The 27,766-nt window shown below is 48.6% G+C and overlaps 2 protein-coding genes across 2 annotated transcripts in view; one reads left to right on the forward strand and one right to left on the reverse strand.

The window, feature by feature from the left end:
* LOC146760296 (obscurin-like) overlaps positions 1-27,766 on the reverse strand; it is a 197,721-nt gene that overhangs the window by 14,157 nt on the left and 155,798 nt on the right. The window lies entirely within an intron of this gene.
* On the forward strand, positions 5,925-8,331 carry LOC146760298 (uncharacterized). The gene has a single exon (XM_085551368.1). The coding sequence runs from the start codon at positions 6,076-6,078 to the stop codon at positions 8,092-8,094; it is 2,019 nt and encodes a 672-aa protein (XP_085407494.1). The 5' UTR covers positions 5,925-6,075; the 3' UTR covers positions 8,095-8,331.

A 27,766-nucleotide genomic window follows, 5' to 3' on the forward strand; every position in this document is an offset into this window, starting at 1 on the left:
TTCAATTAATTCTGTGGGCCGACCTGCCAGTATGAAATATTATGCTAACATGACTGAGAGAAGAAAAGCAAAATTAAGACTAGCTGACAAGCCGTGGCAGGAAGTTCTGCTCTCCATCAATTTAGTCCCATTATTCAATTCTGTTGGGAGCTGTCTCCATGTCTCTCTGGAGTTTGTTCTTTGAGAAGAAGCAATTAAGTAAGCTCTCCAATGCCAAAGTGCATGCACTACTCTAGGGCTTTGTTGTTTCTCCATGGATCAACAAGGGTAACAAGTCAACAGAATATGATGAAGAGCCTCATGCATACTCAGTGTAAAAAAAAAAAAAGGCAATTGTTGCTGGGAAGAAGGTGCATTTGCATTTGTGCCATCTGCAGAGGGTACTGCAGAAATGGAAAGTCTTCCACTGGAGCAAACAAAGGGCTCCCATTTATTGCAATCAAGGCCCAGCGTGTGGATCTCAGAGATCAGACCTACACCCTGCAGCAAAACAGAGACCTGCGTGGGAATGTTCAGTTTCTCTCTACATCTGTGCAAGAAAAATCCCACCATGGAATGACAGCTAAGTAAACATCCCTGTGACTCATCACAGGTCTCTTCTACATTTGGGATCACTGCTACAAAAAGAGCTGTTGACATCATATCACGTGGCCACCCTGAGAGAAGAGCAGGAAGGCTGGGATGCTCTTTTTCCTATCTTTCCCTTGATTTCCTCTATATCTTAGGGACGAATCACAGCACAGAACACAGAAATCAAATGGCTCTACAAAGCAGATTGGCCAGTTCAAGTCAAAACAGCCACTGAAAACACCCCAGATGCTGTCTGACAACAGCTGGACTGTCGGGGAGTCAGGTGAATGCAGTCTGCTGGCCCTGGGCAGGAGGAGCACAGCCCAGACTGTCACATACCTTTCACTGAAAGCTGATAGAGCATTTTATCCCCCTCACAGATGCACTGACAACTTCCAGCATCATCCATTGAGACGCTGTGAATTTTCAGGGTGTGTTTCTTCCCCACAATGTGCAGTTCCTATTTTTCACTGGCCTTGAGCTCCTTCCCATCCTTCATCCACTCCACAGTAGCACCTGTGTCTGAAAGCTCAGCCTGCAGTTTGGCTTCCTCACGCAGCCGAGCGCAGATCTTTTCTACATCTTTGCTCTTATTGGTAAATCTCACTGCAGCACCTGTCAGGAGCAAAGGCCTCGTTATTTCAATTTATATCAGGCTAACGTGGTCAATGTTTGCTGCAAGATCTCTGAAAAAGTATCACCTTCTGTTCCTGCACTCATCATTGGGTCAGTGCTGAGCAATTCAAGATATTTCATTAGGTCTTCTTGCCGGATTTACTAAGTAAAAATCAACCAAACATCTCCTTCTACTGATTAATAATGCTCTAAACATGCTTCTGCAGAGGTTTCCACCCAATGACAAACAGCTCCTCCCATAATGAATCTTTATTTGTTTTATTTTGTCATGCAAAGCTGATTGATAGAGATATTATTGGAATGATTGCTCCCCTACTTCTAAACTATTCCAGTGCAATCAGAAAGGCTGTCTGAACCTGGAGCTGAAAGTACTGCTCTATGGTGATGCAGTGGTAAACCTGGTGACTGAAGGCACTGGCCAGTAGCTGTGAACTGCAGACATTCATCAGCTGGCATGGAGCAATCTGGTTCAGATACCAAGCAGCTGGGTAGATTGGCTTACCCTACACTCAGTGCTATCATGTTTAGGTCATTACCAGGACTCACGTCAGTCCATGGGATGCAATTTCAGGTATTTGGTACAGTCAGTGAATGCCTGCAGCCCCAGTTCTAATCATCAGATCACAGCAACTATGCCTTGACTGTAAGAGGAAAGGAGAAGGATCAAAGCAAATACCTCTCACTCTCATCTTGCTGCTGAAACCAACATTTTGGGCAACAAATTTCACTTCTGCTCCATCATCGTTCTTGGTGACGTTCTTTATGATTAGGCTGTGAGTAGTTTGGGTTCTCTTGATGATGCAGGTCTCGCTTTCCTGTAAGACTTTACCACTGAGGTACCAAGTGCCACAACACGTTGTTGTAAGGTCAATAGTAATTATGGCATTCCCTCCAGGTACAGCTTCACCAGTTGTTTGGGGGGATTTCACAGCCAGGACTGGTTCTGAGGAAGAACAACATGGATGTCTTAATGCTCTTTAGATGCAAGTCTGGTATCTCAATTAGAAATGGAAGATTAAATCATAGGGACATTTCTACTTCTCCCTTTGCATGAGTGCTGGAAGAAGCACTTCTATGCTTAAGATCTGTTACAGAAAGTTCTGCCTCTTGCACATGTGAGATATCAAAAGATAAGGATATTCATGTCTCTGTCACAGAAACAGAACTTGTATCACTTCAGTGGTAGCTGAAGGTTGATAGGAGATAGGAGAACTAGGAATAAAGGAAAGCCTTTGGTGTGTTAATGCACTACTATCCTTAAAGTCAAAGGAAACATCTTTAGGGAACTAACACAGCTGCTCATGGGGTTTTTGTGCTTACCAAGGTGCACGCTCCCTGGGAATTCCAGAGACAGGCTCTGTCCATGCGCATTGACTGCAGACACTCGGAACTGATCATCAGCCTCTGCAGACAGATTTACAGACCCTGCACAGCTCTATATAACAGTCTTATAGAACTACCTCTAGTAGATGCAATCTCCACACAGAGATCCTTTCCCAGCACACTCCGACACGGGGGGGGGGGCAAAACGGGGAGGGGGCCACATATACACACAGCGCCGGGGGGGCCCGTAACTGACCCCCACCCATCCTTTAAAGGGGTGGGGGGTCCGTTTATTGGGGGGGGGGCCGAGACCACCTTCACCCCCCCCCCTCATCCCCACCCCATCCTTTAAAAGGGGGGTGTCCATTTTGGTGGGGGGGGGGGCAGTGACAATCCCCCCCCCACCCCATCGTTTAAAGGAGGGGTGGTCCGAGACCACCCCCCCACACCCCATCTTTTAAGGGGGGGGTCAGGGGCTCATGGGGGGCAGCACAACGTGCACAACATTGGGGGGGGGGGGGGGCTTTAAAAGAGGGGGGTTACAAAAAGCATAGCTCTCAACTATAGATGGGATGGGGGGGGCCCTTCATGTGGGGGCGGCACTGCGTAAGGCAGCGGCTTTGAGGGGGGGGTTGGGGCTGTTTGGCACTGGGGGGGGTTATTGGGTGCCCCACCCCCACCTCCCCACACACAATGGGGTGTTAATGTGGGGGGGGGGGCTTAGATCAGTTGCGTTCCCTATAGCGCCGCCCCCCCCCCCGTCATTAACCCCCCCGCTTTATCCTTTACGGCTGAGCCCCCCCCCGACCGCTCCCCATTCATCTTGATGGGGGGGGGGGTTTGTCACACGATCCCGGCGCGGCTTACGGCACATCGTCGACCCCACCCCCACCCCCCATAACCCCACCCGGGGGGGGAGGGGGCGATGTGGTGAGTGGGGGGGGGGTTCCGGAGGTGGGGGTGGGGGTGAGCAAAGCGCAATACTGGGGGGGGTCCTATAACTGGAGGGCAGCGGCTGCACAAAGAGCCCGCGGGGGTCGGAGAGCAGCACTTTGGCTGGGGGGGGGGTCCACGGGGTCCGGGGGTAATGCTGCCCCACCCCCTCCAACACCCCCCACTGCCGACCCCCCCCCGCGTTGCCCCCCCGCCCCAACGTCAGCTCCTGCGGCAGCTCCTCGTCGCTCTCCTCCTCCTCTTCCTCGTCTGGGGGGTCAATATGTGGGGGGGGGTCCCATCGGGCAGCGGCAGCTCCGCCGGCTCCGATTGGCTGAGCCGCAGTGCGCGGGAGCGGCTGTTGTGTGCCGGTCGGTGGAGGGGCGGCTCTTCATGGAGCTGCCCCGCAGCCAACAACAGCCTGAATGAGATCCTGGAGTCCCAGACGCTGGAGGATGAGCCGGGAAAGAGCAGAGGCTCCCCACAGAAGGGCAAATCACGTCTGATAACGTGAGTGTGGAGCACAGCCAGCCCCTTCCTCACATGTGTGGGGCTTCCATGTTCCTCTGTGCCCATTGCAGTGTGCCACCCCAATCCTGCTGCCCAGCCAGGAGTGGATGGGATGAGCAGGTTGGGATGCACAGAGCAGTGCTCAGACATTGCTGGGACATTTGTGCACTGCTGTTGAGCTTCCCTTTGTGCAGCAGGGGAGAGGATGGAGGTTTACAGGTGGATGGTTGTTATTTCTATGGCATTGCACAGGTGGTAGAACCTTGTCCATTCCCAAACTTATTCCAGGGCATGCGGGAATTTGTGCAGTTGTAGTTCCTGAATTGTGCTATTTAAAACCCTCCTGTAAATGGGGATGTTTTGTAATGCCTGCTGAGGCTGCAGGCAGCATTGCCTTCCTCCTTAGGGGGCAGGTTTAATCACAAACCTCTCTATTTCCTATCACAAACGTCCTACAAACCATGTCTGGGCATTGCTGTCTCGGCCTGGATCTCAGCTCCTGAGACTGTCAGATGTGAAGCAGCAGCAGCTGGGACAGGGCTGGCTCTGTGTGCCCTCTGTGGGTCTGTGGGCACAGAGTGGGGCAGAGGGATGACTGTGAGAGGGAGGAATTGCCCAGCCACTAGAAAGAGGAAATCAGCTGAAAAGGGGAGATTTTAGAAGCACTGAGGCTGTGGCTGCTTTGACAGTAAGAAGAAACCAAGCTGTCACTGTGCAGATGGGAACTCCAGTAGGAGAGCTGTGGTGGCTTTACAGATGGCAGACAGCAGCTGGAGTGTAGAGCCAAGGGTAGGGGGGGATCTTCCTCTTAGCAATGCCATGCAAAGAATGATGCAGACTCCTGCAGGGTCGGCTTTGCTGTGTGACCCTGGGTGGAAGCAGCTGGAAGGTCTCAGCCCTTCTGCGTTATCCCAGGAGCTGGGGCAGTGCTCGGTCTCATCCCACCTCTGCTAATAGCAAATGCAGAATCCCTTATCTGAGTGCCCTTTTCTCTCATGTAGAGTCACCAACCCTGGGAAGTTCACAAAAAGTTTGGGTGTTGTGTTGAGGGATGTGATTTAACTGGGAAGTATTGGTGATGGTTGGACTGGATGATCATAAGATCATCCAGATCATAAGATCTGAGATCATAAGATCATCCAGGTCTTTTCCAACCTTGAAAATTCTATGGAGTTGTAGCAGATTGTGGGGGTGTAGGTGTGGTATATATATGTACACAGATGGGAATATCCGTATGGAAAAGATAGATCCATGTGTGTTCTGGGCTGCACTGAAAAAGGGGTGGCCAGCAGGAGAGGGAGGTGATTGTCCCCTCCTGCTCAGCTCTTGTGAGGCCATATTTGCAGCACTGTGTCCAGGCCTGGGAAGGATGTGGAGCTGTTGGGGGGGGTCCAGAGGAGGGCCACTGTGATGATCAGAGGGCTGGAGCAGCTCTCCTATGAGGAAAGGTGGAGGGATCTGGGCTTGTTTAGCCTGGAGAAGAGAAGGCGGTGGGGAGACCTCATTGTGGCCTTTCAGTACTTGAAGGGAGAGTATAAACAGGAGGGGGAATGGCTGTTTATGAGGGTGGATGTTGTATTAGGCGAAATACGGGGATGTTATCGGGCTGTGACGTGACAGGCCCTTCCCCATATTCTGGAAGAATCTTGCTACGTGTAATACAGTAGGCGTAGACGAAGTGGACAAAGGTTATATAAGGTCGTGTGTGCTTCAATAAATCGCCATTTTACCACGCTACCACCTTGGTGTCACTTGGTAATTGGTCTAACTACTGCTTCAGTTGGAGGCGAGAGATCGTAAAGCCATTAACGATCATAAAGCCTTCAAATGGTGACCGCCGACGTGATTCGTCACGATTAGGTGTGATTAGGGACTTTTGGAGCAAGGTAGTTGTCTGCTAAACGGCAGCAGGATCCCACTGCGGTAGCGAATCCTCTCGTCGCGGAGTAGTGGAAGCCCAGGGTCGAAGAGGAGTGGCCATCACTCTTCGACAGGTGGGAGAGCGAGCTCGGAATCCCGGAATCTCGGAATCTCGGGGACCCCCAGGAACCTTCGGGGAAGCGCCAGGGAGCGGCCAGGAGAACTACGTTCGGCCGGGGCGACATGGAAGCCGTTATCAAGGTAATTCTTCACGCTTGCAAACTTCACTGTGGGAAACAGGCTCCTTCCAAAAAGGAGGTAACAGCAGTTCTTTCGCTGCTGGAAAAGGAAGGGCTTTTAACAAACCCGTCTGATTTATACAATCCTGGCAGATGGGATGGAATTACGGCCGCACTATCTCAAAGGTCGCTGGCCACTCGAAAAGTATCAGAATTCAAAGTATGGGGACTTATCTTGGAGGCGCTGAAAGCAGCACGGGAGGAGAAGCTAGCAAACCAACGTGCTAGAGACATTCTGGGCTTGGAGACGGGGGGAGGCCGGGGGGGGAGTCTTGACTCTCTTACAGATTCAGTGCAAGGCAAGATGGCGCCGGCTCCCCCGAACACACCTGTTCCTTCGCCTAAGACGGACATTCCAGAAGGCAGCCCTGAACAGGAGGACACCCCGCCTCCGCCCCCCTATCCTAACTCCTCGTATCCTTCATTGGACGCCTACAGGGATGAAGGGGGAGGGAAGCCCCTCGAGGAATGCGATGTTGCTACTGTACCTGATAAGAACAAGGACAAGGGAGAGAGAAAGGGGGGAGGCATGGTGGTGCCACCAGAGCTGAAAGGAGGAGGTGTGGTCCCACCAGAGCTGAAAGGGGGAGGTGTGGTGTCACCAAGGAAAAGTGTAAGGAGGGGTGGTACTTCTTCGTTGTCGGGTCCCGCCTGTTGCTGTGCGTATGCCGAGAAAGGGGGAAATCGTGCCAACCCATGTGATAGTGAAGGTGAATGTGGGTGTGATGATTTCATGTGGCCCGCCCAAGGGGCTGGCCAAGCCGCCCGAGGTGCCACCCAAGGGGGATGTGGTCCTGCGTGGGCCGCCCAGGGGGCCGCCCAAGGGGGATGTGGCCCCACGGCACCCGTACCGTGGAGCCCACCCACTTTCACTGATTGGGCCCAGACAAGGGAGGACCTCCAGACAGCCGACCCGGAAACAACAGCTTTTGCCCTCCCGATAATAGTGAAACAGGACGGTCCGGCTTGGACCCCTCTGGATTCCAAGGCGATTACTCGCCTTGCAGAGTTAGTTAAGAACAAGGGCTTGCGTTCTCCGGTAACTATGTCAGCAATTGAGGCTCTCATGGCCTCGAGTCTCCTGCCGTACGATGTGGTCAGTCTCATGAGGGTGATTCTTGAGCCCGTGCAGTACACGCTGTGGTATGATGAATGGAATAGATTGCTTCAGGCTGTTGTCGCTGAGGCAGCTCGTAATAACAATCATCCGGCTAATGCGCATACAGGTCAGGGCCGTGGAGCTAGGGTTGAAAGAACTACTCTCTTGCGCCTTCAGGGACTAGCAGATGGTATGGTGGGGTCCCCGGAGGGTCAAGCAAGAGGGCTGAGAGCGGGGGAGTTAGCTGCGCTTACAAAGGCAGCCTTTCAGGCTCTGCTGACAGTGGCTAAAGTTGCGGAGCCTGTGCTCCCGTGGTCCGACATCAAACAGGAGCCTTCTGAGTCATTTTCTGATTTTGCAAATCGCTTGATTCGTGCCATTGAAGGGTCTGACCTCCCGAGGGGAGTCCAGCCTTTGGTTGTGATAGACTGTCTCAAGCAAAAGTCGCTCCCGGACGTTCAGCAGATAATTAGGGCAGCTCCTGGAACTTTGAACACCCCAGGGGAGATTATCAAATATGTGCTAGATCATCAGAAAAATACTCCCTCCAATAATGATGGCTTGGCAACTGCCGTGCAGGGAATGGCTGCCGAAGTCAGCTCTGCGATTAAATCTGCAGTGATGATGGCAGCTCGCACCGGGGATGAGAAGGGAAAAGGTCCGTGTTTCAAGTGTGGGCAGCATGGTCATTTTAAAGCACAATGCCCCAAGAAAGCTGGGCAGAGCAAGCCGCAAGGAAAACGTTGTCAGTTGTGCAATGGGGTTGGACATGTTGCGCGTCACTGTCGAAAATTTGAGGTTTTGCCGCAGGGAAACTGGAACGGGAGGGTGCCAGCGGCCCAGGGCCCCTTCCCGCTTCATTAAAATGGGCCAAGCGTGTTGACCACACGGTGGCGCTGACCATGGATCTAGGTGATAGGCCATTGGTGAGGGTCATGATGACGTTGGACCCTGGAGTGCCTACACTAGGTCCTAGGACGGTGTACCTTACAGCTTTGTTGGACTCTGGTGCAGATGTTACTGTTATTGCAGAGCGCGATTGGCCATTCCAGTGGCCAAAGGTTGCAACATCAAAGGTCCTGATAGGGGTGGGGGGTGAAATGACCACCTCTGTGTCGGATGCGGAAGTGGGAATTTCAATCATCAATCGAGATGGCTCAATAGAAAAAACTGTTTTCATCACCCCCAATATAGCTCCGATCAGGGGATCTCTGCTAGGCAGAGATCTTCTTCTTCTCATTGGGTTACGGCTGACAAATTTATCCTAAGGGCCACTGTCCACCACTTGGCGCTGCAGCATGCGATTCCGCTGCGTTGGAAACAGGATACATCTCCTGTTTGGGTGGATCAGTGGCCCATTCCTGCTAAAAAATTGGCAGCGCTCATACAGCTTGTTTCCAGAGAACTTGCACTAGGCCATATAGAGTCATCGCTTAGCAATTGGAACACGCCCATCTTTGTCATTCAGAAGGCCTCTGGATCGTTTCGGCTGCTCCACGATCTCCGAGCAGTCAATTCACAGATCATCCCCTTTGGTCCTGTCCAGCAAGGGGGACCTTTGTTGTCAGCAGTCCCACAGGGATGGCCTCTGATGGTCATTGATCTAAAGGATTGTTTCTTCTCTATCCCATTGGCTAAACAGGATAGGGAAGCCTTTGCATTCACAGTTCCGGTTGTAAATAATCGAGAGCCAGCTCAGAGGTACCAGTGGAAGGTTCTTCCGCAAGGTATGGTCTGTTCACCTACGATCTGTCAACTTGTGGTGAGCAGAGTCATAGAACCAGTGAGAAAGGCACTGCCAGGATGCCAAATTGCCCATTACATGGATGATTTGCTGCTTGTTGCACCTGATGATGCTCAGTTGAAAACGTTGGAGGGGCAGATCGTCCGCACCCTCATCTCTGCAGGGTTTGTGATCTCTCAGGAAAAGATCCAGAGAGAACCAGGGACTGAATTCCTGGGCTATAAATTTGGATCTTCCACAGTAATCCCGGAGGGGCTGGAGATTAAGCCTCAAATTACAAACTTATGGGATGTGCAGAAGTTGGTGGGGGCACTGCAATGGGTGAGGAATGCCATTGGCATCCCTCCGCGCCTCATGAAACCTTTCTATGATCAACTGAAGGGATCAGTCCCACAAGAGGAGAGGCATTGGAATCCAGAGATGGAGTCAGCCTGGCAGGAGATACTGTCAGCCTGCTCCACCAATGCCCTTGCCAGGTGGGAACCTGATCGCCCGTTGGAGGCTGCGGTCACTAGGTGCCAACATGGTTCAGCTGCAGTGATTGGGCATGCTTTGAACTCTCGGCCACGCCCACTGTCATGGTTATTTTCTGCTCAGCCGGTGAGAGCATTTACCACATGGCTAGAACAGCTGTCATATTTGCTGCGAAAGGCTCGCCTCACTGCGATCAGAGCTTTCGGGAAGGACTTGGAAGTCATCTATTTACCAGGAGCTTTTCGAAATGTGCAACCTCTGCCAGATGAGGTGTCATTGGCTGTTTATGACTTCAGCGGAAAGTTTTGCTATTCAGACTCACTGCCAATTTTTGAACTGGCAAAACCCCTCCAGATATCATTGCGACACAGGGTCCTGGACACCCCTGTGAACGGTCCTACAGTCTTCACTGATGCTTCGTCATCAACGGGCCAGGGGGTGGCTGTGTGGCAAACAGTTGAGGGTGGCTGGAGTTACAAGATGATAACAGACAAGACAGCAAGTGTTCAGATGCTCGAGGCTAGGGCTATGGCAGTGGCACTACATCTTTGGCCCACGAAGCCTTGCAATGCTGTCACGGATTCTGTGTTCGTGGCAAAAATGCTGCTACGGATGGGAAAGGAAGGGCAACCGAGTACAGCAGCTGCAGCCCTGTTAGAGGATGCTTTAGCTATCAGGGTTGCACCCGTTGCCATCCTTCATGTTCGTAGCCACTCTGAGGTGCCAGGTTTCTTTACAGCAGGAAACGACATGGCTGATCGGATAGCAGGGAACCAGGTGTGCACTTTGCAGGAAGCTCGTGATCTTCATTCAGCACTTCACATAGGGGCCAAGGCACTGGCTCGAGCCTGTTCTATCCCGATTACAGTCGCTAGGGAGGTAGTGCAAACCTGCCCTCACTGTAATTCTGCGCCAGCTTTAGGAGCGGGGGTTAATCCTCGTGGTCTCGCTCCATTAGACGTCTGGCAAACAGACTTCACAATGGAACCACGGATGGCCCCACGACAGTGGCTGGCTGTGACTATTGACACGTCCTCTACCGTCATTGTAGCCACACAACATGGTCGTGTCAGTTCTACAGCAGCACAACACCATTGGGCCACGGCTATAGCAGTTTTGGGAATGCCGCGCCACATAAAAACAGACAATGGTTCTTGCTTTATTTCGCGTTCGTCCAAAGATTGGTTAGCTCGCTGGAATATCACACACACCACAGGCATTCCGGGAAATTCGCAGGGCCAAGCTATCGTCGAAAGGGCTAACCGCCTCCTCAAGGAAAAGATTCGTGTCCTTGGGGAGGGGGAAGGCTATTCGGGAAAGATCCCAGTATCACAACAAGGGGAAATCTTGGCCCGCGCACTGTATGCACTAAATCACTTTGAGCGAGGAGAAAATTCCAGGACCCCCACCCAGAAACATTGGCGGCCAAGAATCATTGAAGAAGGCCCGCCAGTAAAGATCAAGGTGGATAATGGGTCCTGGGAGTCGGGATGGTCCATACTAGTCTGGGGAAGGGGGTACGCAGCAGTAAAATGCAAAGGCACAGGAGACATACGTTGGGTGCCATCGAGAAAAATTAAGCCAGAGGTTGGTGGTGAAAAAGAAAATGTCAGGGAAATAACAAGAGCTGAGTATCCTCTTCCAGGACCTCTTGATCGGCCGCCCAAGGAATCCTGAACTGGTGGAGCGCAGAAAAAGATCTTTCATCTGGATACCGAAGAAATTCTTGAGACTCAAGAACCCAAAGGACCCAGAGAAACAACCCCTGTTGCCAACGAGAGACACCATTTTGATGCTGCTATGTCTTTTGTCTTTATGTTGGTCGCCGGTGGGGGGTGTTCACTTGATCCAGCAACCTGGGAATCTGTGGGTTACTTGGGCGAAACAAACAGGCAGGATGGATTTCTGTCTTAGCCTGCAATCAACCACCTCGCCATTTCAAACATGTTTAATTGGGATTCCTATATGGGGGAACTCCTCTGAGTTTCAGGGATACGTAAGATCATATAATCCCATACAAGATCCATGCAGAGAATTCTGTGCACTAACAGCTATTAACATCACACACAGAGATTTAGGGAATGACACTGTAATCCTTGTGAAACAAGGTCCGTGAAACAAGCTAACATGACTTCCACACTGCTGAGTGAGCTACTTGAAGACACTGACAGTATTAGACATGCTATGCTTCAAAACAGAGCAGCAATTGATTTCTTGCTTCTCGCACAGGGTCATGGTTGTAAAGACTTTGATGGGATGTGTTGTTTTAACTTGAGTGATCATAGTGAGTCATTGCACAAGAAGTTGGAGTGGTTAAAAGATCACACCAAGAAGATTGGCATCCAAGATGATCCTTTTGGTAACTGGTTGGAGAGTTGGTTTGGTGGTATTGCACCATGGTTCAAGCAATTGCTTAAGGTAGTGCTGATAGGGCTTCTCATATTCCTCGCATTTATGGCTTGTGTGACGTGTGTGTTTCAATGCTTGCTAGGCTGCCTGCAACGCATGGCTGAAAGAATGGTTAATACGCAAATAGAGTATCATAAGATGCAAGATAGGCTTTAAGGTGAGATTTAGGTGTTAAGATTTAAAGAGAAGTTTACACAATATAAATCTATAAGCTTATAGACCTATAAATGTGTGACCTTGTATATATGTGTGAAATCTGCAAACTCTATAGAAGCAGGAGGTGAAGAGGCTGAAGAAGAGGAGGAAGGTGCTAAGGAAGAATCAGAAGAAGGCAAAGAAGGTGAAGAGGAAGATGGAGAGATATTGTTGCGTATTGTAACGGGTTAAGCCTTTTAAGCATGGGGAGGGGGAAATGTTGTATTAGGCGAAATACGGGGATGTTATCGGGCTGTGACGTGACAGGCCCTTCCCCATATTCTGGAAGAATCTTGCTACGTGTAATACAGTAGGCGTAGACGAAGTGGACAAAGGTTATATAAGGTCGTGTGTGCTTCAATAAATCGCCATTTTACCACGCTACCACCTTGGTGTCACTTGGTAATTGGTCTAACTACTGCTTCAGTTGGAGGCGAGAGATCGTAAAGCCATTAACGATCATAAAGCCTTCAAAGGGTGGATAATGATAGGACAAGGGGGAATGGTTTAAAACTGAGACTGGGGAGGTATAGGTTTGATCTTAGGTAGATGTTTTTTGCTCAGAGGGTGGTGACGCACTGGAACAGGTTGCCCAAGGAGGTTGTGGATGCCCCATTCAAGGCCTGCAGGCATTCAAGGCCAGGTTGGATGGGCTCTGTCCATGAGCATTGACTGCAGACACTTGGAACTGATCATCAGCCTCTGCAGACAGATTTACAGCCCCTGCACAGCTCTATATAACAGTCTTATAGAACTACCTCTAGTAGAAGCAATCTCCACACAGAGATCTTTTCCCAGCACCCCTTTGTGACGTCATAATGCCCCTTTGTGACATCATAACACCCCTTTGTGACATCATAATGCACCTTTCTGATGTCATAATGCCCCTTTCTGACGTCATAATGACCCATTGTGATGTCTTAATGCCTCTTTGTGACATCATAATGCCCTTTGTGATGTCATAATGCCATTTGAGACGTCATAAGGCTCCTTTGTGATGTCATAATGCCCCTTTGTGACGTGATAATGCCTCTTTGGGACGTCATAATGCCCTTTGTGACGTCTTAATGCCCCTTTGTGATGTCTTAATGCTCTTTTGTGATGTCACAATACCCCTTTGTGATGTCATAACACCCCTTTGTGACATCACAATGCCCCTTTCAGACGTCATAATGACCCTTTTTGACGTCATAATTCCCCTTTGTGATGTCATAATGCTTCTTTGTGATGTCATAATGCTACTTTGTGACGTCATAACGTCCTTTGTGACGTCACAATGCTCTTTGAGACGTCATAATGCTCCTTTGTGATGTCATAATGCTCCTTTGTGATTCATAATGCCCTTTGTGATGTCATAATGCCCTTTCTGACGTCATAATGCCCCTTTGTGGTGTCATAATGCTTCTTTGTGAGGTATCTGTGGTGCCATTGATAATGAAGTGTGATGAACTGGAAGGCTTTCAGTAGAATTGCAGCCCTAACATAAACAATGACTTGAACTCTGGAATTCTGTGTAAAATCATTAGCTAGCTTGTGGTCCGGGTCTTCAAACCAAAGGCTGTGAGGTGCTGCTCTTGTTGACACAGGCTGTGAAAGATGACTTGAACTCTAAGAGTAATTTCCCTTCTGCTCTTGATAGGAACGTCATATCAACAATTAGAATATTAAGAAGATAATATAAAAGTTTGTGCTGCTGGACTGAGGACTTCCATTAGCTGTTAGCCATAGTTTGGAACTTGCAAAGCAATCATATTGGAGCCTTGCTGGGCAACCTGCTCCAGTGTCTCACCACACCCACAGTAAAGCATTTCTTCCTAATATCCAATCCTAATCTACCTTCTTCCCATGTAAAGCCATTTCCCCTCATTCTGTTGCTACCTGCCCTTATGAAAAGTCCCTCCCCAGCCTTCCCTGTAGGCCCTCTTCAGATACTGGAAGGCCACTCTAAGGTCTCCTTGGAGTCTTCTCCAGGCTGAAGAGCCCCATCTCTCTCAGCCTGTGCACATAGTAGAGGTGCTTTCAGCCCTCTCTGATCACCTTCATGGCCCTCCTCTGGACCTGCCTGAACATCTCCAAGTCCTTCTTGTGTTGAGGGCTCCAGAACTGCGTGCAGTGCTCCAGATGGGGTTTCAATGAGAGGAGTGTGGAGGGGCAGCACCACCTCCCTAGACCTGCTGGTCATGCTTCTGTGCTTTAAGCTTATGCTTTAAGGTCCTATATGCTTTAAGGTTTAGATAGTGCAGTCGCCTCACCTCTTCAGGTTTATCTGTGAAGGTCCCTTCCAAGTGAACCGTGCTGATCCAGACAGTTCGGACTGCTCATTAAAATGTTTTAGTAAGTTGGGCTGGTCCTACGAAGCAGTATGACTGCAGTAAGCAGTGTACATGGTGCGCTGTGAGTACTGCACACATTCCTCTTGGCAGCTTGTGGAACAGAAATTGTGCATTGTTTGGATTGTGTAAGTATTCCTGTTGGTCTCTTGTGATGCTTACCTTCTTAGAGCACCTTTCCTCGTTTGGCTCTACATATTTTGGTACCTTACTTGTTCTGTTTGGCTTAGCAGGGAAGGTCTTCTTCTGAAGCATCCTCAGTCTTGGTCTGGGCAGCATACTTAGAAATGACATGGACGTTACATGAGTGGGTGGTCAAAGGGGGGAAGAAATCACCTTTCTGATCTGTTTCCTTTTAGAACACAGTCCTGGAGAGGATTTGCTTTCCTTGTTTCCTGGAGACATGGATTCTTAGATGGTTTTGACTGCAGCTATTTCTGATGTTAATTCCTTTTTCTGTACTTTAGTAGCCATGTGCAAGTGGAGTGCTTTGGAAATTGTCTGAAGTTGCCAGGTTGCGTGTGATCACATATGTAACGTGGAGTTATGTGTGGTGCCAGTGATAATTAAGTGTGATGAACTTGAAGGCTTTCAGTACAATTTCAGCCCTAATGTAAACAGTGACTTGAACTCTGGAATTCTGTGTAAAATCATTAGCTAGCTTGTGGTCCGGGTCTTGAAACCAAAGGCTGTGAGGTGCTGCTCTTGTTGACACAGGCTGTGAAAGATGACTTGAGCTCTAAGAGTAATTTCCCTTCTGCTCTTGATAGGAACGTCATATCAACAATTAGAATATTAAGAACATAATATAAAAGTTTGTGCTGCTAGCCTGTGGACTTCCATTAGCTGTTAGCCATAGTTTGGAACTTGCAAACCAATCTTATTTAGACTTTAGTGATGAAATCTTCTGATGAAATCCTCCTTCTAATTCTGCAAAAGAATCTCGATGGAACATTTCTGTCTGAAAAGGCTCTGGCATATGAAGATGTGCCAGACTGCAGCCATGTGCCAGATGCGTTTGGATCCATGGAATTTTCTGATGTAGCTTCAGTGTTTGAAGAATCTCCACTCGATCTAAATACTCAGAAAACAAAGCAGGTGTGTGAAGATGTACAGCTAGTTTCTTACAGAAAAAATACAGCTCTTAATCTAGAAATCTGCTTCTCATTGTATCTAGTGCTTACTCCATATTTAAGTATCTAGTGGACCTTGACCAAAGGAAGATAAAGATAGAGCAAAGAAGTATGTTAAGCATAAATTTTGTTGCCTTCTACCTGTAGGCCATGGTTGGTTTGACGTGATCCCTAACTCCAGTGTTTGGTTTGCACAGAAACAGCAAGCAAGGGAACAAGTAAAGGAGTCAGTGAGGATTTTAAAACACAATGGGAAGAGATAAGGCACAGTTAATAAGATTCTGGAGTTAGGCTGGAGGTAGGCAGAGGTTGAAAGGTATCGAAAGAAATTCAATCTTACTGTGTTGGACAAAAAAATCCACTGTGATATTATTCAAATTTTTAACTAAACCAAGTGATAATTCATATTTATGTTTAGATAAGCTGGTGAGGGTTAATCCTCAATGGAGAATTGAGATGAACAAATCAAAAAATGGCGTTTGACAGTCTAGAAGAAACGAACTTATTCTAGGAGAGAATCAGAGTTTTCAACTGTTTTGTTCAATAGCCAAATAATGTATGATATTTTTATAAGCATTGTGTCTGACCTTCTCAGCTGTTAGAATTTCTTTGACAGTAACTTCTCCGGCTGTGATCAGAAAACCTTTTGTTCCGTCTCTGGCACCATTCGAGGCATGATACTCAACTGGGTGATATGGAATTCACACTGTGAACTCCAGTGACAAGAAAAGTGGCATCTAAGAAGCGTGCAAACACAGAGAATGTTGATGCAGAGTCAGCGTTAAGAAATGAGCTGCCCTTTGCATTTCCTGCTCCAAAGGCCTTCTTTTCGAAGAGCCAGACAGAGAAGCAAGTAGAAGGCATATCCTTTCAGGCGCCTACTTCCAAAGGTATGTTGTATCTAACAAATGGAAACCTAGAACATGTGTAGCTTAGGAATTTTTTACTTTAAATATGAATGCAATACTTGTAGATCCTAAAATTCTGAAAGGTTTCAGTGTGGGGTTTATTTGGTCACAGCACATACAGCTGCCAGCCTGTACATCTGACAGTGCACTGCAAGCGGTTTAACCATATATCAGGGCACGGTACACGTCTGTTAATGATAGAAGTTCTCACAGTTTCACAAGGATCATGCCTTGAGATGCATTCAGATAATGAGATAAGCGCTGTGTTCCTAAAACTAGCATGTGTCTCCACTCTCCATTGAGATCTAGTAGATAATTTCTTTAACAATTATGATGAGGGTTTTGTTTTGTTTTTATTTTTTTCTGGGCTATTATTTTGAGTGAAAGAAAAGGGTATGCTTTTATTTAAGCGAGCTTTTGATTGCATCATGCTTCTAAATTAAATGTAACCTACTGGATTCCTCATGATAGCATACCAGTACTTGTGTGTATCTGTTCTCCCTAATAGAGGGAGAAGAGACTCAGTGAACCTGGACAGTGTTACCCAGGGTTGTGAGAACAGCTGAATGATTGTTGAGAACTGGTCAACTCGTGAGCCTGAGACCTGGCATCCTCCATCCTAGGATGGAACTTTACTGGAGCACGTGGGTGCCACAGCAACAAAAGGACTGTGTACAATAGACTGAGAGTTTGCTGAGTTTCTTGGTTGACAGAAAGCACAACTAACTCAGCAGCAAGTGACGTATTTGGGATAGGAGATGACAGCTGGACTTTGAACCTTAAGGACTGCCAAGAAAGAAGCCATCTGCTCAACCCCTGAGCTGCAAACTGCCAAGGAACTGCATACGTTGCCAGGAATGACAGGAGGGTGCTGACCATGAATACACAGCTACGGACTGATGGTAAACTTGAAACAGCTTGAAGTGAGTAAGGGATATCCAGGATGCACTGGTGCTCAATATTCAAGAAGCCCATCAATCTACACTGGGCCAAAGGATACCAGTTTTAATATCTCATGCAGTGTTTACTGTATTGGAGGCAAAAGGGGGACATTGGCTTTCACCCCAAAGATTCCCGAAATACCAGGTGATCCTGGTAGAGCAGGGTGATATAGAAATAATTGTAACTACTATTGCCAACCCAGTATCTTTCCTTAGCGGAACTCCCCTGGTGGAGAACCAGGATGACATCACTGCTTTGAAACAACTGATGCTGCACATTACATCCAGTCGGTCGGAGCTGAAGGACGAACCCTTAGAAGATGCAGAAGACGCCTGATTTACCAGCAGCTGCAGTTTTGTGAGACAAGGAGGCTTTAAGGCAGGACATGCAGTAACTGCTACTGAGCAGGGAATGGAAGCACAACCATCAGCCATGGGGACTACCCCTCAGAAGGCTGAAATAACTGCCTTGACGAGAGCCTTAATGATATGGACAGATGCTAACTATGTGTTTGGGGTGTCACACGCTCATAGTACCATCTGAAAAGAGCAAGGATTGCTCACACACAAGGAAAAGAGCATGATGTAAATGTACCTATGTTGTAGGGCACAGTTCTCTATCCAGGCCCAAGTCTGTGTGGGTGTCTCCTCTATCCACAAAGCTGCTCACACTGCAGGAGGCACAGGCTGAGAGGAGAGGCCAGAGCAGCTCTCCCACTGTGACACGGAGCAGCAGGATACAAGTAAAGGAAGGCCCCGCAGCGGTACTGGGAAGATTCCACACAGTCATCAATTTTTCATCTGAAAGGTAAAGAGGAATTCCCTTTTCTGCCCCTATCATCATTGGTCGGGTGAGTAGCAATGATGCCCGGTGTGCTTCCATCAATGGAGCAGAATAGGCGGAAGGCTGGGGTGCAGGCTTTCCTCTGCTGAGGTGAGTGGGGGCTCAGGGTGTTGCTCAGTGGTAGATTTGTTCACACTGAGTTCTAACAGGAAACTTGCTCAACATCGAAGGCCTTGCAAAAGTCTGGCTGAGTGATGTCAGTTGCTTTTCCTTTCCCTACTGATGCTGTCACTCCACTGTAGAAGGCCACCAAAGCGACCAGGCTGCATGTCTCCGTTTCCGCTGTTTCTCCATTTCCTTCTTGTTGCTCCCTGTAACCAGCAGGTTCAGCCATGCTGCTTTCCTGCCTCCTCTGCTGTGTTTCATGTGGTCGGGATGGAGCTCAGAGCTCGAGCTCTGAGAAAGGTTTTCTGAGAAAGTTACCATCTCTTTTCCATTCCTTTACCCCTAAAAACAGTTTTCCAGTGTCTCTCATGCAAGAATTCTTTGAACAGCCTGCAGCTGACTCTCCTGAAGCTCAGGGTCCTGACTTTGCTGGCAAAAAGCCAGGCACACATTCCTTGAGATGAGGAACTCTAGGAGGGCATGGTCACTACAGCCCTGACCACCTCCAGTCTTAACCCCTGCTGTTCAGCATGTCCAGTAATGCTTCCCTTCTGCTTGGTGTGCTTAATGCTTGGCCCACAAAGTTATTGTCAGTGCACTCCAGCAGGCTCTCAGACAGTTTGCAGCAACTGGGATTGGTGCTGGGTGGTTGCTGGGAGGTGTCTCAGCAGAAAAGCTGGGCTGGGGTGGGCGTGCTATGTCAGTCCTCATTGCAGCTGGCAGAGAGAGTTAGAGGAGGGTGATGGGTGCTGCCTGCTCTCAATGCTGCTGCACTGAATTTGGGGCACAGCAGCACACTGGTGAGTGAGCTGGGAGGGAGACGGACTGCTGCTGTGCATGGCTAGGCCAGAGCTGGAGGATTGTCAAACACGTGAGTCATGCTGGTGCAGCCATTGCAGCTGCAGCAGGAGTAGAAGACAAAGAGGTTTTGTAGAGGACAGAGGGTGGTGACTCATGGTTTGATGTCCAGGTGGAGGCTGATAACAAGTGGTGTCATCCAGGAGTCTGTCTTGGGACCAGTGCTTTTTTACATGGTTATCAGAGACACCAATGATGCAATGGAGTGCACCCTCTGCTGTTTGCTGAGTGGTGCGGCTGATGCAGTGGAAGGAAGGGATGCCATTCAGAGGGAGCTCAACCGAGAGGTTGGCCTACGTGAATCTAATGAGGTTGAACACAGCAAAGTGCAAGGTTTTGCACTTGGGCTGGAGGAATCCCAGGCATTTCTACAGACTGGGAGGAGCAGTCCTTAAGAGAAGCCCCGCAGAGAAGGACCTGGGGGTCCTGGTGGATGAAAAACAGAACGTGAGCCATCAGCGTGCTCTTGCAGCTCAGAGAGCAAATGGTCCCCTGGGCTCCATCAGAAGAGGGGATGGCCAGCAGGGACAGGGAGGTGATTGATCTTCATGATCCTTGAGGTCCCTTCCAACCCGGGCCATTCTATGATTCTGTGATTACACTCGCTGTCAGAAAGAACGGCAGCTGTACAGAAGCTGGATATATTTTGGGACAGTTCTTGTAACCAGCTGATTTTAAGACCTTGCCCGAGTCAAGAGTCTAAATTGAGTGTCAGAAGAAAGCTGGTAAAGTGGCTATTGCTCATTCTTTTTCATTTGCTGATTCTTTCATTCGGGTTCCTTTTCCAAAGGAGATTCTGGTGATGGAAGCAATTGAAGAAAGAACCAAAGCAGCTCTTGCCAAGAGTGCTTGAAGTCCCTGTGGAGAGAAGCAAAGAACTTGGGCTTCCTCTGGGATGCTCCCCACCATGTCTCAGGAAGGAGACAACTGCTGTTCCACTTTCTGCTTTGTGTGTGGAAAGGTACGTCTGGGTTTTCTTCTACTTGTTTTTCTTTCTTTTTCTGGCTTTGAAGGAGAAGGGGTGGAGCAAGGGGAGACCCACTGGTCATTTGTTACCTCAAGAGCAGGATGGATTCTGCATTGACTGTGAAAAACCTGGGCTAGTAGCATGGGCATGTTTCAGGCTGGACTCTTCTTTTGCTGCTTGGTTTCCTTTTGGCTACAGGGAGACAGCTGTCTAAAGGTGTGTTTTCAAACCCACTCTCCAAAACCATGTTTCATTGTTGCAGGTGGTTCAGTGTGCTCTTGCAGGGTAGATGTGTTTGCTGTAGAATCTGAATCTCAGGTTGGAGGTTTCTGTTCCTAGGGGAGGACTGGGAGGAGGTAGTGAGAAGAGAATTCAATGCCTTAGGTGTATCTTAGTGAGAAATGTTGGCATGAGGTGCTGGAAGTCTTGAGTTGTCAAAGGCCAGTGAGGCTCAGACTCCTTAACCTGCTGGAGCAGGGTGGAAGCAAGGAGTGGGCACTGCCGTCACACAAGCTGCACTTGGTTCTGGTCTGCCAGGTCTGTGCTGGCCTGGATTTCTTCTGAGAAGTTTGTTGGAACTGCTTGGAGTAGTGAAGGGTGGGGAAGAAGTGCTGCTCAAGAGCTATGAGACGTGCAGCTCCTTCTGAAGTGCTCCTGATAAGGACGGAGCGCATTTGCTGCAGCTTTCTCTGCAGATGTGCTCCTCACCTTGAAATCCTCCTGGTTTGTCCTCAGCTCCTGACCACGGCCTGTTCTCTGTTTTGCAGGCTGATAACATGCAGAAGCCACAGCTGGTGCGTGCTATGTCATCTTTAAACGTACCAGCGTTTGCGGCAGCCCATGTTATTAAGAGCCACGTCGCCCAGGGGCCAGATGAGCTCTCTCTGGAGGTAAGCAGTCCCAGGCGTTCCTTGTTGTCATGCATAGAGGAGGGCAGTCCTTTCTGCTTTGTTTTCCTACCAGATTTGCTGAATCTGGGATTGATGTTTCAATCTCTTGCAGGTCGGAGATCTGGTGAGCATTGTTGATATGAGGACATATCAACAGGCTGAGCCCCTGGTGGAGAGGCAAGCGTGGCTTTGAGGTAGGCACACGTTTTTGACTAGAGAGCACAACTTCAGTAGAGTTGGGAATCTCAGGTTGGAGCTGCTCTGCCTGCACAGGATGGCTGCTGGATGCAAACAGTTGCCCTGTGTCACTGTCAGTGGACCTTCCCTTTGGCTCTGGGCTCGGGCTAATGCTCACCTGTCTTTTTGTTCTAATTACAGGTTGGGCTTTTCCCTGGTGAGTGCATGGAACTCATCAGCGGAAAAGTTCCCGATTCCCTCCTCAATTCATTGCCAAAGCCAGGTGCGTAATTTACATTTGACAATGCGAGTTAGTCAAATAGGGTCAGAACGTTACTTTCAGGGGGTTTGTTTATGCCCAAGTTCAGCAAGCTTAGAAAGAGAACTACAGTAATCTCCTTGGGCACCTCCAGGGATGGGGAAAATCCATTCTTACGTGTCCTTGTTGGGAATGTTCTTCCCGTTGTTACATGCTCTGTCGAATGCGTTGCGCTCAGCTTCGTCCAACTGAGCCAGGCCTGAAATGAACTGGTTTCTTTGTTTTGTTGTGCAGAGCCAAAGAAATGGGGCAAGCTCATCAACCGCCTTCGTTCCCTGGTGAAGGTCAGCCCTGGGAGAGCAAAGCAGCCTGAGCCTCCGACATTCTCCGGATCCATGTCCTTGCTTGACATCGTTGAGAGGTATTTAGCCTTCAGGACTTGAGGGCTGAGTTGTAGGAATGGAAGCATCCTCTGCTGTTTGAAACAGAGGGCGTTTCTAAGCTGTGTTTCAGCAGAAAGCAGGCAGTGCCCGGAACAGGCAACTTTTGGCCAGGGCTCGGTGCAGCTCTTCCCTCACCCTGCACCACGTCTGACAGCATGCTCTGTTTTCTCTGCAGACTGAGTTCTCCCAGTAAGAGGGCAGAGTCAGCAGCTGGCAGTTGGCGTTCCTGCTTCTGCCTGGGCAAACCATCCCCTGTGGCCAAACGCCAACTGCAGAGCAGTGCCAGGGAGCCCTCTGAAGCAGAAGTCTTGGTCCTGGCAGGTAAGGGTGCAAGTCCAGCTTACAAAACACTGCTTGTCGGCAACACAGGTAGAATTCATGCTTTCAGTGGGCTTGTACCTCCTTCTGGCGTTCAAGTCCGTGCCTGACATCTTCAGTTGACACCTGTCTTTCCCAAATGAGTCTCTTGTCAACACAAGAGCTGGACCTGCACGTGGATCACTTTCAAGACAGTGACACTATTGCTAGAAGCCTATTTGCTTCTGCCCACCACCACTACATAGCCAAATGTCAAGAATCTCCATGGTTCATCTTGTGAACGTTCGACACTAACCGCTGTACATCTACTCCTTCCTAGGTGACCCGAGCCCTTGTATATCCCCAAGACACAGGGCATGTTACGATGACGCATCTTCCATCAATTAAGAGTTGTTACTAAGCACAGGATGCTGCAGTTCAGATGAAAGCCTTCCATATAACATCAGCTATCAAGAGAAGAATGTCATCATCGTTGAAGCCCTCATTCATCCCATCCCTACTGAAGCTGCTGACCTGAGCCTGCCAGACACCTCAGGCACCAGCCTGGACTCAATGTCTCTGCAGTGCAGCCCAGCCCAAGCACAGCCCGAGTGCCCCGACAGCAGCACCACCATGCAGGCTCAGGTCAGCATCACCGAGGAGAAGCTGAGCATCTCGCAGGGGGGCACAGAATCAGGACACGAGTCCCAGGCTCCGGGCAACAGCACGGTCTCTGAGCAGCTCTCATGATTACAAGAGAGGATGAGTCCCATCTTTCCTCCAGACCTCACACCCCCTCCTTTCTCCTATTGAATAAAGGCACGCTCGTGCTCAATCAACGCCTTGACTGAATTCCGAGTTATCATTCGCAGAGATTGGGATGAGTGCAAGAAACATCAAGGCAGCTCAGCTTACAACACTCTGGCTGTGGGGTTTGTGCGGCCGAGCTCTGGGTGTGTTCCCATTTTGCCTGATTTTGGGATGCCTGCAGCAAGAGCTCTGCTGCCGTTGTGTATGGCAGCAAATAGTCTCTAGCATCCTGGATGCTGCTCATGAAAACCCCAAGCTTCCTGGCTGTGGCTCTGTGATGCTTTTCAGGGCCTTTTGATGCTCTTTGATGCCGTGGCTGCTCCCTAACACCTCTGTCCTCCCGCCGTGTCCATTCCTGGCTCCCACCTGTGAGCTGTCCCTGCACATCATCTCCAGCCGTGCCATCATCGCGCTGCAGCAGGAGGAGCTCGCCCTGACCAACATCAGGCAGTGTTGCCTGCCTCTCTCACTCTTTAGACCAAGTGTAACTACGCTGTCGTGGAGACAAATGCTTTCTGTCACATCCTCCATCCCTGCAGAAATTTACCTGTAGGCAGCTCTTGTAGAAGAAGATTCAAGCAGCAGAACCTTTTGCTTAGCTACAGCACATGAATGCTACAAAAGCAGGAACAACCCACAAGATCTGGGTCTGTTTGTCCTGCACAGGCATGCACTAACTGCGTTTGATAGTACCCCCCATCCTTGATTTCCTTCCCTGCTTCTTGTCTGATGGCACTGCTGAGCCAGGAACAAGCTGCCCAGTGTGGCAGAGCATGGTGCAGAGCTGTGCTGGGACCTCCTCCCCTTCCTCTGCTACAGATCAGTGCCCCACACGTGCCATCGGGATGCTCTGGCACGGGATGTGCCTCCAACCCAAAGCTCCTTCCCACCTCCCAAGGAAAAGCAAAGCAACCCAAGCATCTCCAGCAAAGCTGCCCAGCAGACAGCAGGGAATGCAAACAGCTTCTGGCTGCTCCCCTGCACTCCTGTCCTAAGTAAGAGACCCTACGAGGACTGGCTGGGAAATCAGTGCATGACACACGTGAGTGTGCACAGGATTGTGCAAAGCAGTGGGGTTCCACGAGTTTGTGTGTGTGTGTATCTCTGCTGTTATGAAAGCATGGGAAGACTTACTGAGTCCCAGATAATTACTTATCCTCAAATGATTTTTCCTGGCCAAATTTAGAGCCTCTCACAGGTAATCGAGACCAGCAGGCTGTTGTTGCACAATCAACAGGCACAATCTAGATGAATAGCTGAGGAAAATAAAGCATCATGCCAAGGGTACTAGATAAGTGAGCAGCTTGAGATCTGCACATTTATGTGATACTCATGGTCTAAGACAATATTTGCCTAGAGAGGTCACATTGAATGAAAGCAAAATCTAAGATGAATGAAAATATGCACAGGAGAAGAAGCCTCTGAGGCTTCTGAAGTGTTATGATCAGAAGACATAAACTCTGTTAAAGCAAACATTTCTCTCTATTTTTTGTGTTATTCCAGGCAGGCCTTGATTACCGCCTGAACACATGTTGAGGAAGCCCAGCTTATGCAGCACCAGAGCTAATCCAGGGCAAAGTGTCTATTGGCTCAGAGGGATGTAGAGCGGTGTTTGTTTTCCCCTCTTTCCCTTCCCTCTCCACAGAGCATTTAAAGGCAGTGGAGCTCAGGTAGGCTCTCTTGGTTTCCCTTCTGAATTCTGCTAGGTTGCATTGCTTGGTAGCTCTCAGAAGCTGTCAGTGGCCACAGACTAGAAAAGTGCAATTGGTCTCAGCTCACACAGCTGGCTGGTTTGTCTCAGGCTAATCCTGAACTGCCTCAATTGACTGCTTTGGGGCTCTACAAAACAGCAACTTCAGAGATCTCTTTCTATTACTAAGTTTTTGAAAGAGCAATTTGCTCTGTTAATTATCCATCATTTCTGTGCAGTCTGTTTTGTCAGACTTGTCTTTAGCTTCCAAGTTGTATGTGAAGAATTGTTTCCGTTGTAATGCACAATGAACTAAAAATTGAGAGATGAAAATGTGAAGAGTTTTTCCAGCTTTGATTTCATGTCTGTAATTTTGGAACCCACTACTTGCAGTTGTTAATCTGTCCAAACTGGTCTGGTTTGGAATGCCCTCATCCTTCTTGAATCGCTGCTAAAGGCGGAGCAATTCCTACAAGTGCCATGGCCCCACTGTTGTTCTAATTCTTGTTTCTTTGTTTTCCACACGCTGCTTTTCAAGCCTCCTTTTTCTTTACAGTCAAAGTGAGAATTACACCGTGAGGTGTCTGAACCTTGTTGTGCCTCTACATAAATAGAACAGCAGCAAAGCCAGACAGGTGACTGTGCTGACAGCTCTCATAGCCAGTAACACGTAACTGTGCTAAATCCCTTGTGACGGCTTTGATTTCATTTTTGCCAATGAAATCCTTGTAAAAGGAACTGCAGCAGTGTGATGAGCTAAGGTGAAGATGCTGGTTTTAGTAGTGCTCTAAGCTGAGTGGAAGGGCAATTGAATGAGGGTTATATGCTTTCTCTGGGACGATAAGGCTTTTTTTCCTGAGGGAAAGAGCCAGCTTTTCATGGGCTATATGTGGGCTTTGGCAAGGGCAGACAATCCAGTCTGTCAGGAAGCCATTTGAGGTGCTTCAGGTTTGTAAGCTTGTCTTTTTGTTTTTCAGGCGGATATTTGGAGCATGGGTGTACTGCTGTATGCTCTGCTGTGTGGGTTTTTCCTTTGGATGATGACAATATGATGGCACTCTACAGGAGGATACCAGTGGGTATCAGTGGTGCTAGAATACACTGAGAAGGGAAATAGCTGAGCTTGACAAGAGGCCTTGCTTTTCGGATGGCAGAACATGCTGAGCTGTGGGTAGAAAGGCCACAGCACAGTCTGCTGAATATTGTCCCTGTTTTTGCTGCTTTGTCTACCAGTATTTTGTGGATTTGGTTCTACACTTGGTTGGCCTATGTGGCACTGTAGCCTAATTCTGTACCATGATAGCATACAGAATTTAAGGAGAAGTATTTTCTTGCCAATGGGCTGGATTTTTTGTATCTGGTTCTTCAACTGGCTGCTCCCTATACTATCTGTAGTAAAAATATAGACACATCATTTGATTTCCCTGAAATGAATGTTCCTAAATGCCAGCTCTTCTCATGTCTACAAAGATCAAAGTTCTGCATTTGCTATTAGAATTTCCTCTTCCAGAATCAGGAGGTAATGTAGGACCCCACAGATTGCCTTCAGAATCCAACAGTTAGTTCTGTTTCCTTTCGGAGTGCATAACAACCTGAGCACATGAATTGAATGACGTGGCTTTTTAGTCTGGTACAAACTCTGCTGTACACTGAAACTTGGTCCATTTGTAAGCAGGACTTTGTCCATCTCTGCAGGACAGCAGAAAACCCTTTGTGCTAATCATGATGCCAAGAAGCAGAATGCGGCAAATGGCAGATGATCCAACTGCTTCAGTTGTTCATTTCCTTAAAACTGCGAATAGTTTTGGACTGAGAGTTTGTAAGCAGAACGGAGCTCTTAAAGCTGTCAGAGATTATTTCTGCACTGTTCAATTCTATCTGCATAACATAGATAGGATCTCAGAACTGCGTTGCTTGAATTGGTGGAACTTGTTGAAGTGAACTGGGATGAGCAAGTTTTAGAACTTAGTCAGAGTGCTGTAAAAAATGGATAATCTCATGAGTATTAAGGTACAGGATTGCTATTTCTGCACTGAATTTGTTTTTATTTTACATGGCTGTGATCTGAAAGTTGCTTGAAACGCAGGCACCTAGGCGCTGTTGTGTAACTGAATTTCACACATGATAGGTCCTGAAATATCCTGGAATCAAAAACTCTGACTTGCTTTAAGTTTGCTGGTTGAGTATAATCAGGGTCATAGTGTCTGTGTGTAGTGTTTCTTTCCCTGTAATGCTCCACATCATTTCATTTTGGGAATATTGAAGGAAATGGACTATGTGCCATAACTGTTGTTAGAACAAAGTATGTCTGGTGTGATCTTATGCATAGGTTCTGTAACTGCTCTTCACAGCTCAGGTGTTTGACCTTCCTTTTGGTGAAGTGATGAAATACTGCTGGTTTCTATTTGTGCTTCTAGGCACCTTGAAGCTCTTAGTAATAGAACAATTGTCTCCAGTTCTTTTCAATGATATCAGTAACAGCTCGAGTGTTGCTGCCCACTAGGTAGACCCAAAGAAGCAGATTACAGTGAAACAACACACGAGCTGGACCTGCATGAGGATCACTTTCAAGACAGTGGCTCTGTTGCTTGAAGCCTATTTGCTTCTTCCTGCCGCCACTCTATTACCAAGTATCAACAACCTCTTTCATGATTCAACTTGGAAATGTTTGACACTAACCCTTGTGTTTCTATGCCTTCCTAGGTGATTCGAGCCCTTGTCAACCCCAAAGATCCAAACCAAGTAGTGATGTGCTGTGTGTTTCCATCAATGGAGAGTTCTTATTAAGCACGAATCGCTGCAATTCGGATGACAGCCTTCCACATGTAACAGTGATGGACACAAGGGGCTCATCCACGTTCATGCTCTCATATCTCCTGGCTCTGCTGAAGCTCCTGACCTGAGCCTGCCAGACACCACAGTCACCTGCCTGGATTGTGACCCAGCGCCTTTGCAGTGCTGCCCATCCCAAGCAGAGCCCGAGTGCCCCAGCAGCAGCACCACCATGCAGGAGCAGGTCAGCATCAGTGAGGTGAAGCTGAGCATCTTAGATGGGGACTTAG

Source organism: Coturnix japonica, chromosome 6, assembly GCF_054131305.1.
Source record: "Coturnix japonica strain WE chromosome 6, WE-NBRP24, whole genome shotgun sequence".
NCBI classification, from domain to species: Eukaryota; Metazoa; Chordata; class Aves; order Galliformes; family Phasianidae; genus Coturnix; species Coturnix japonica.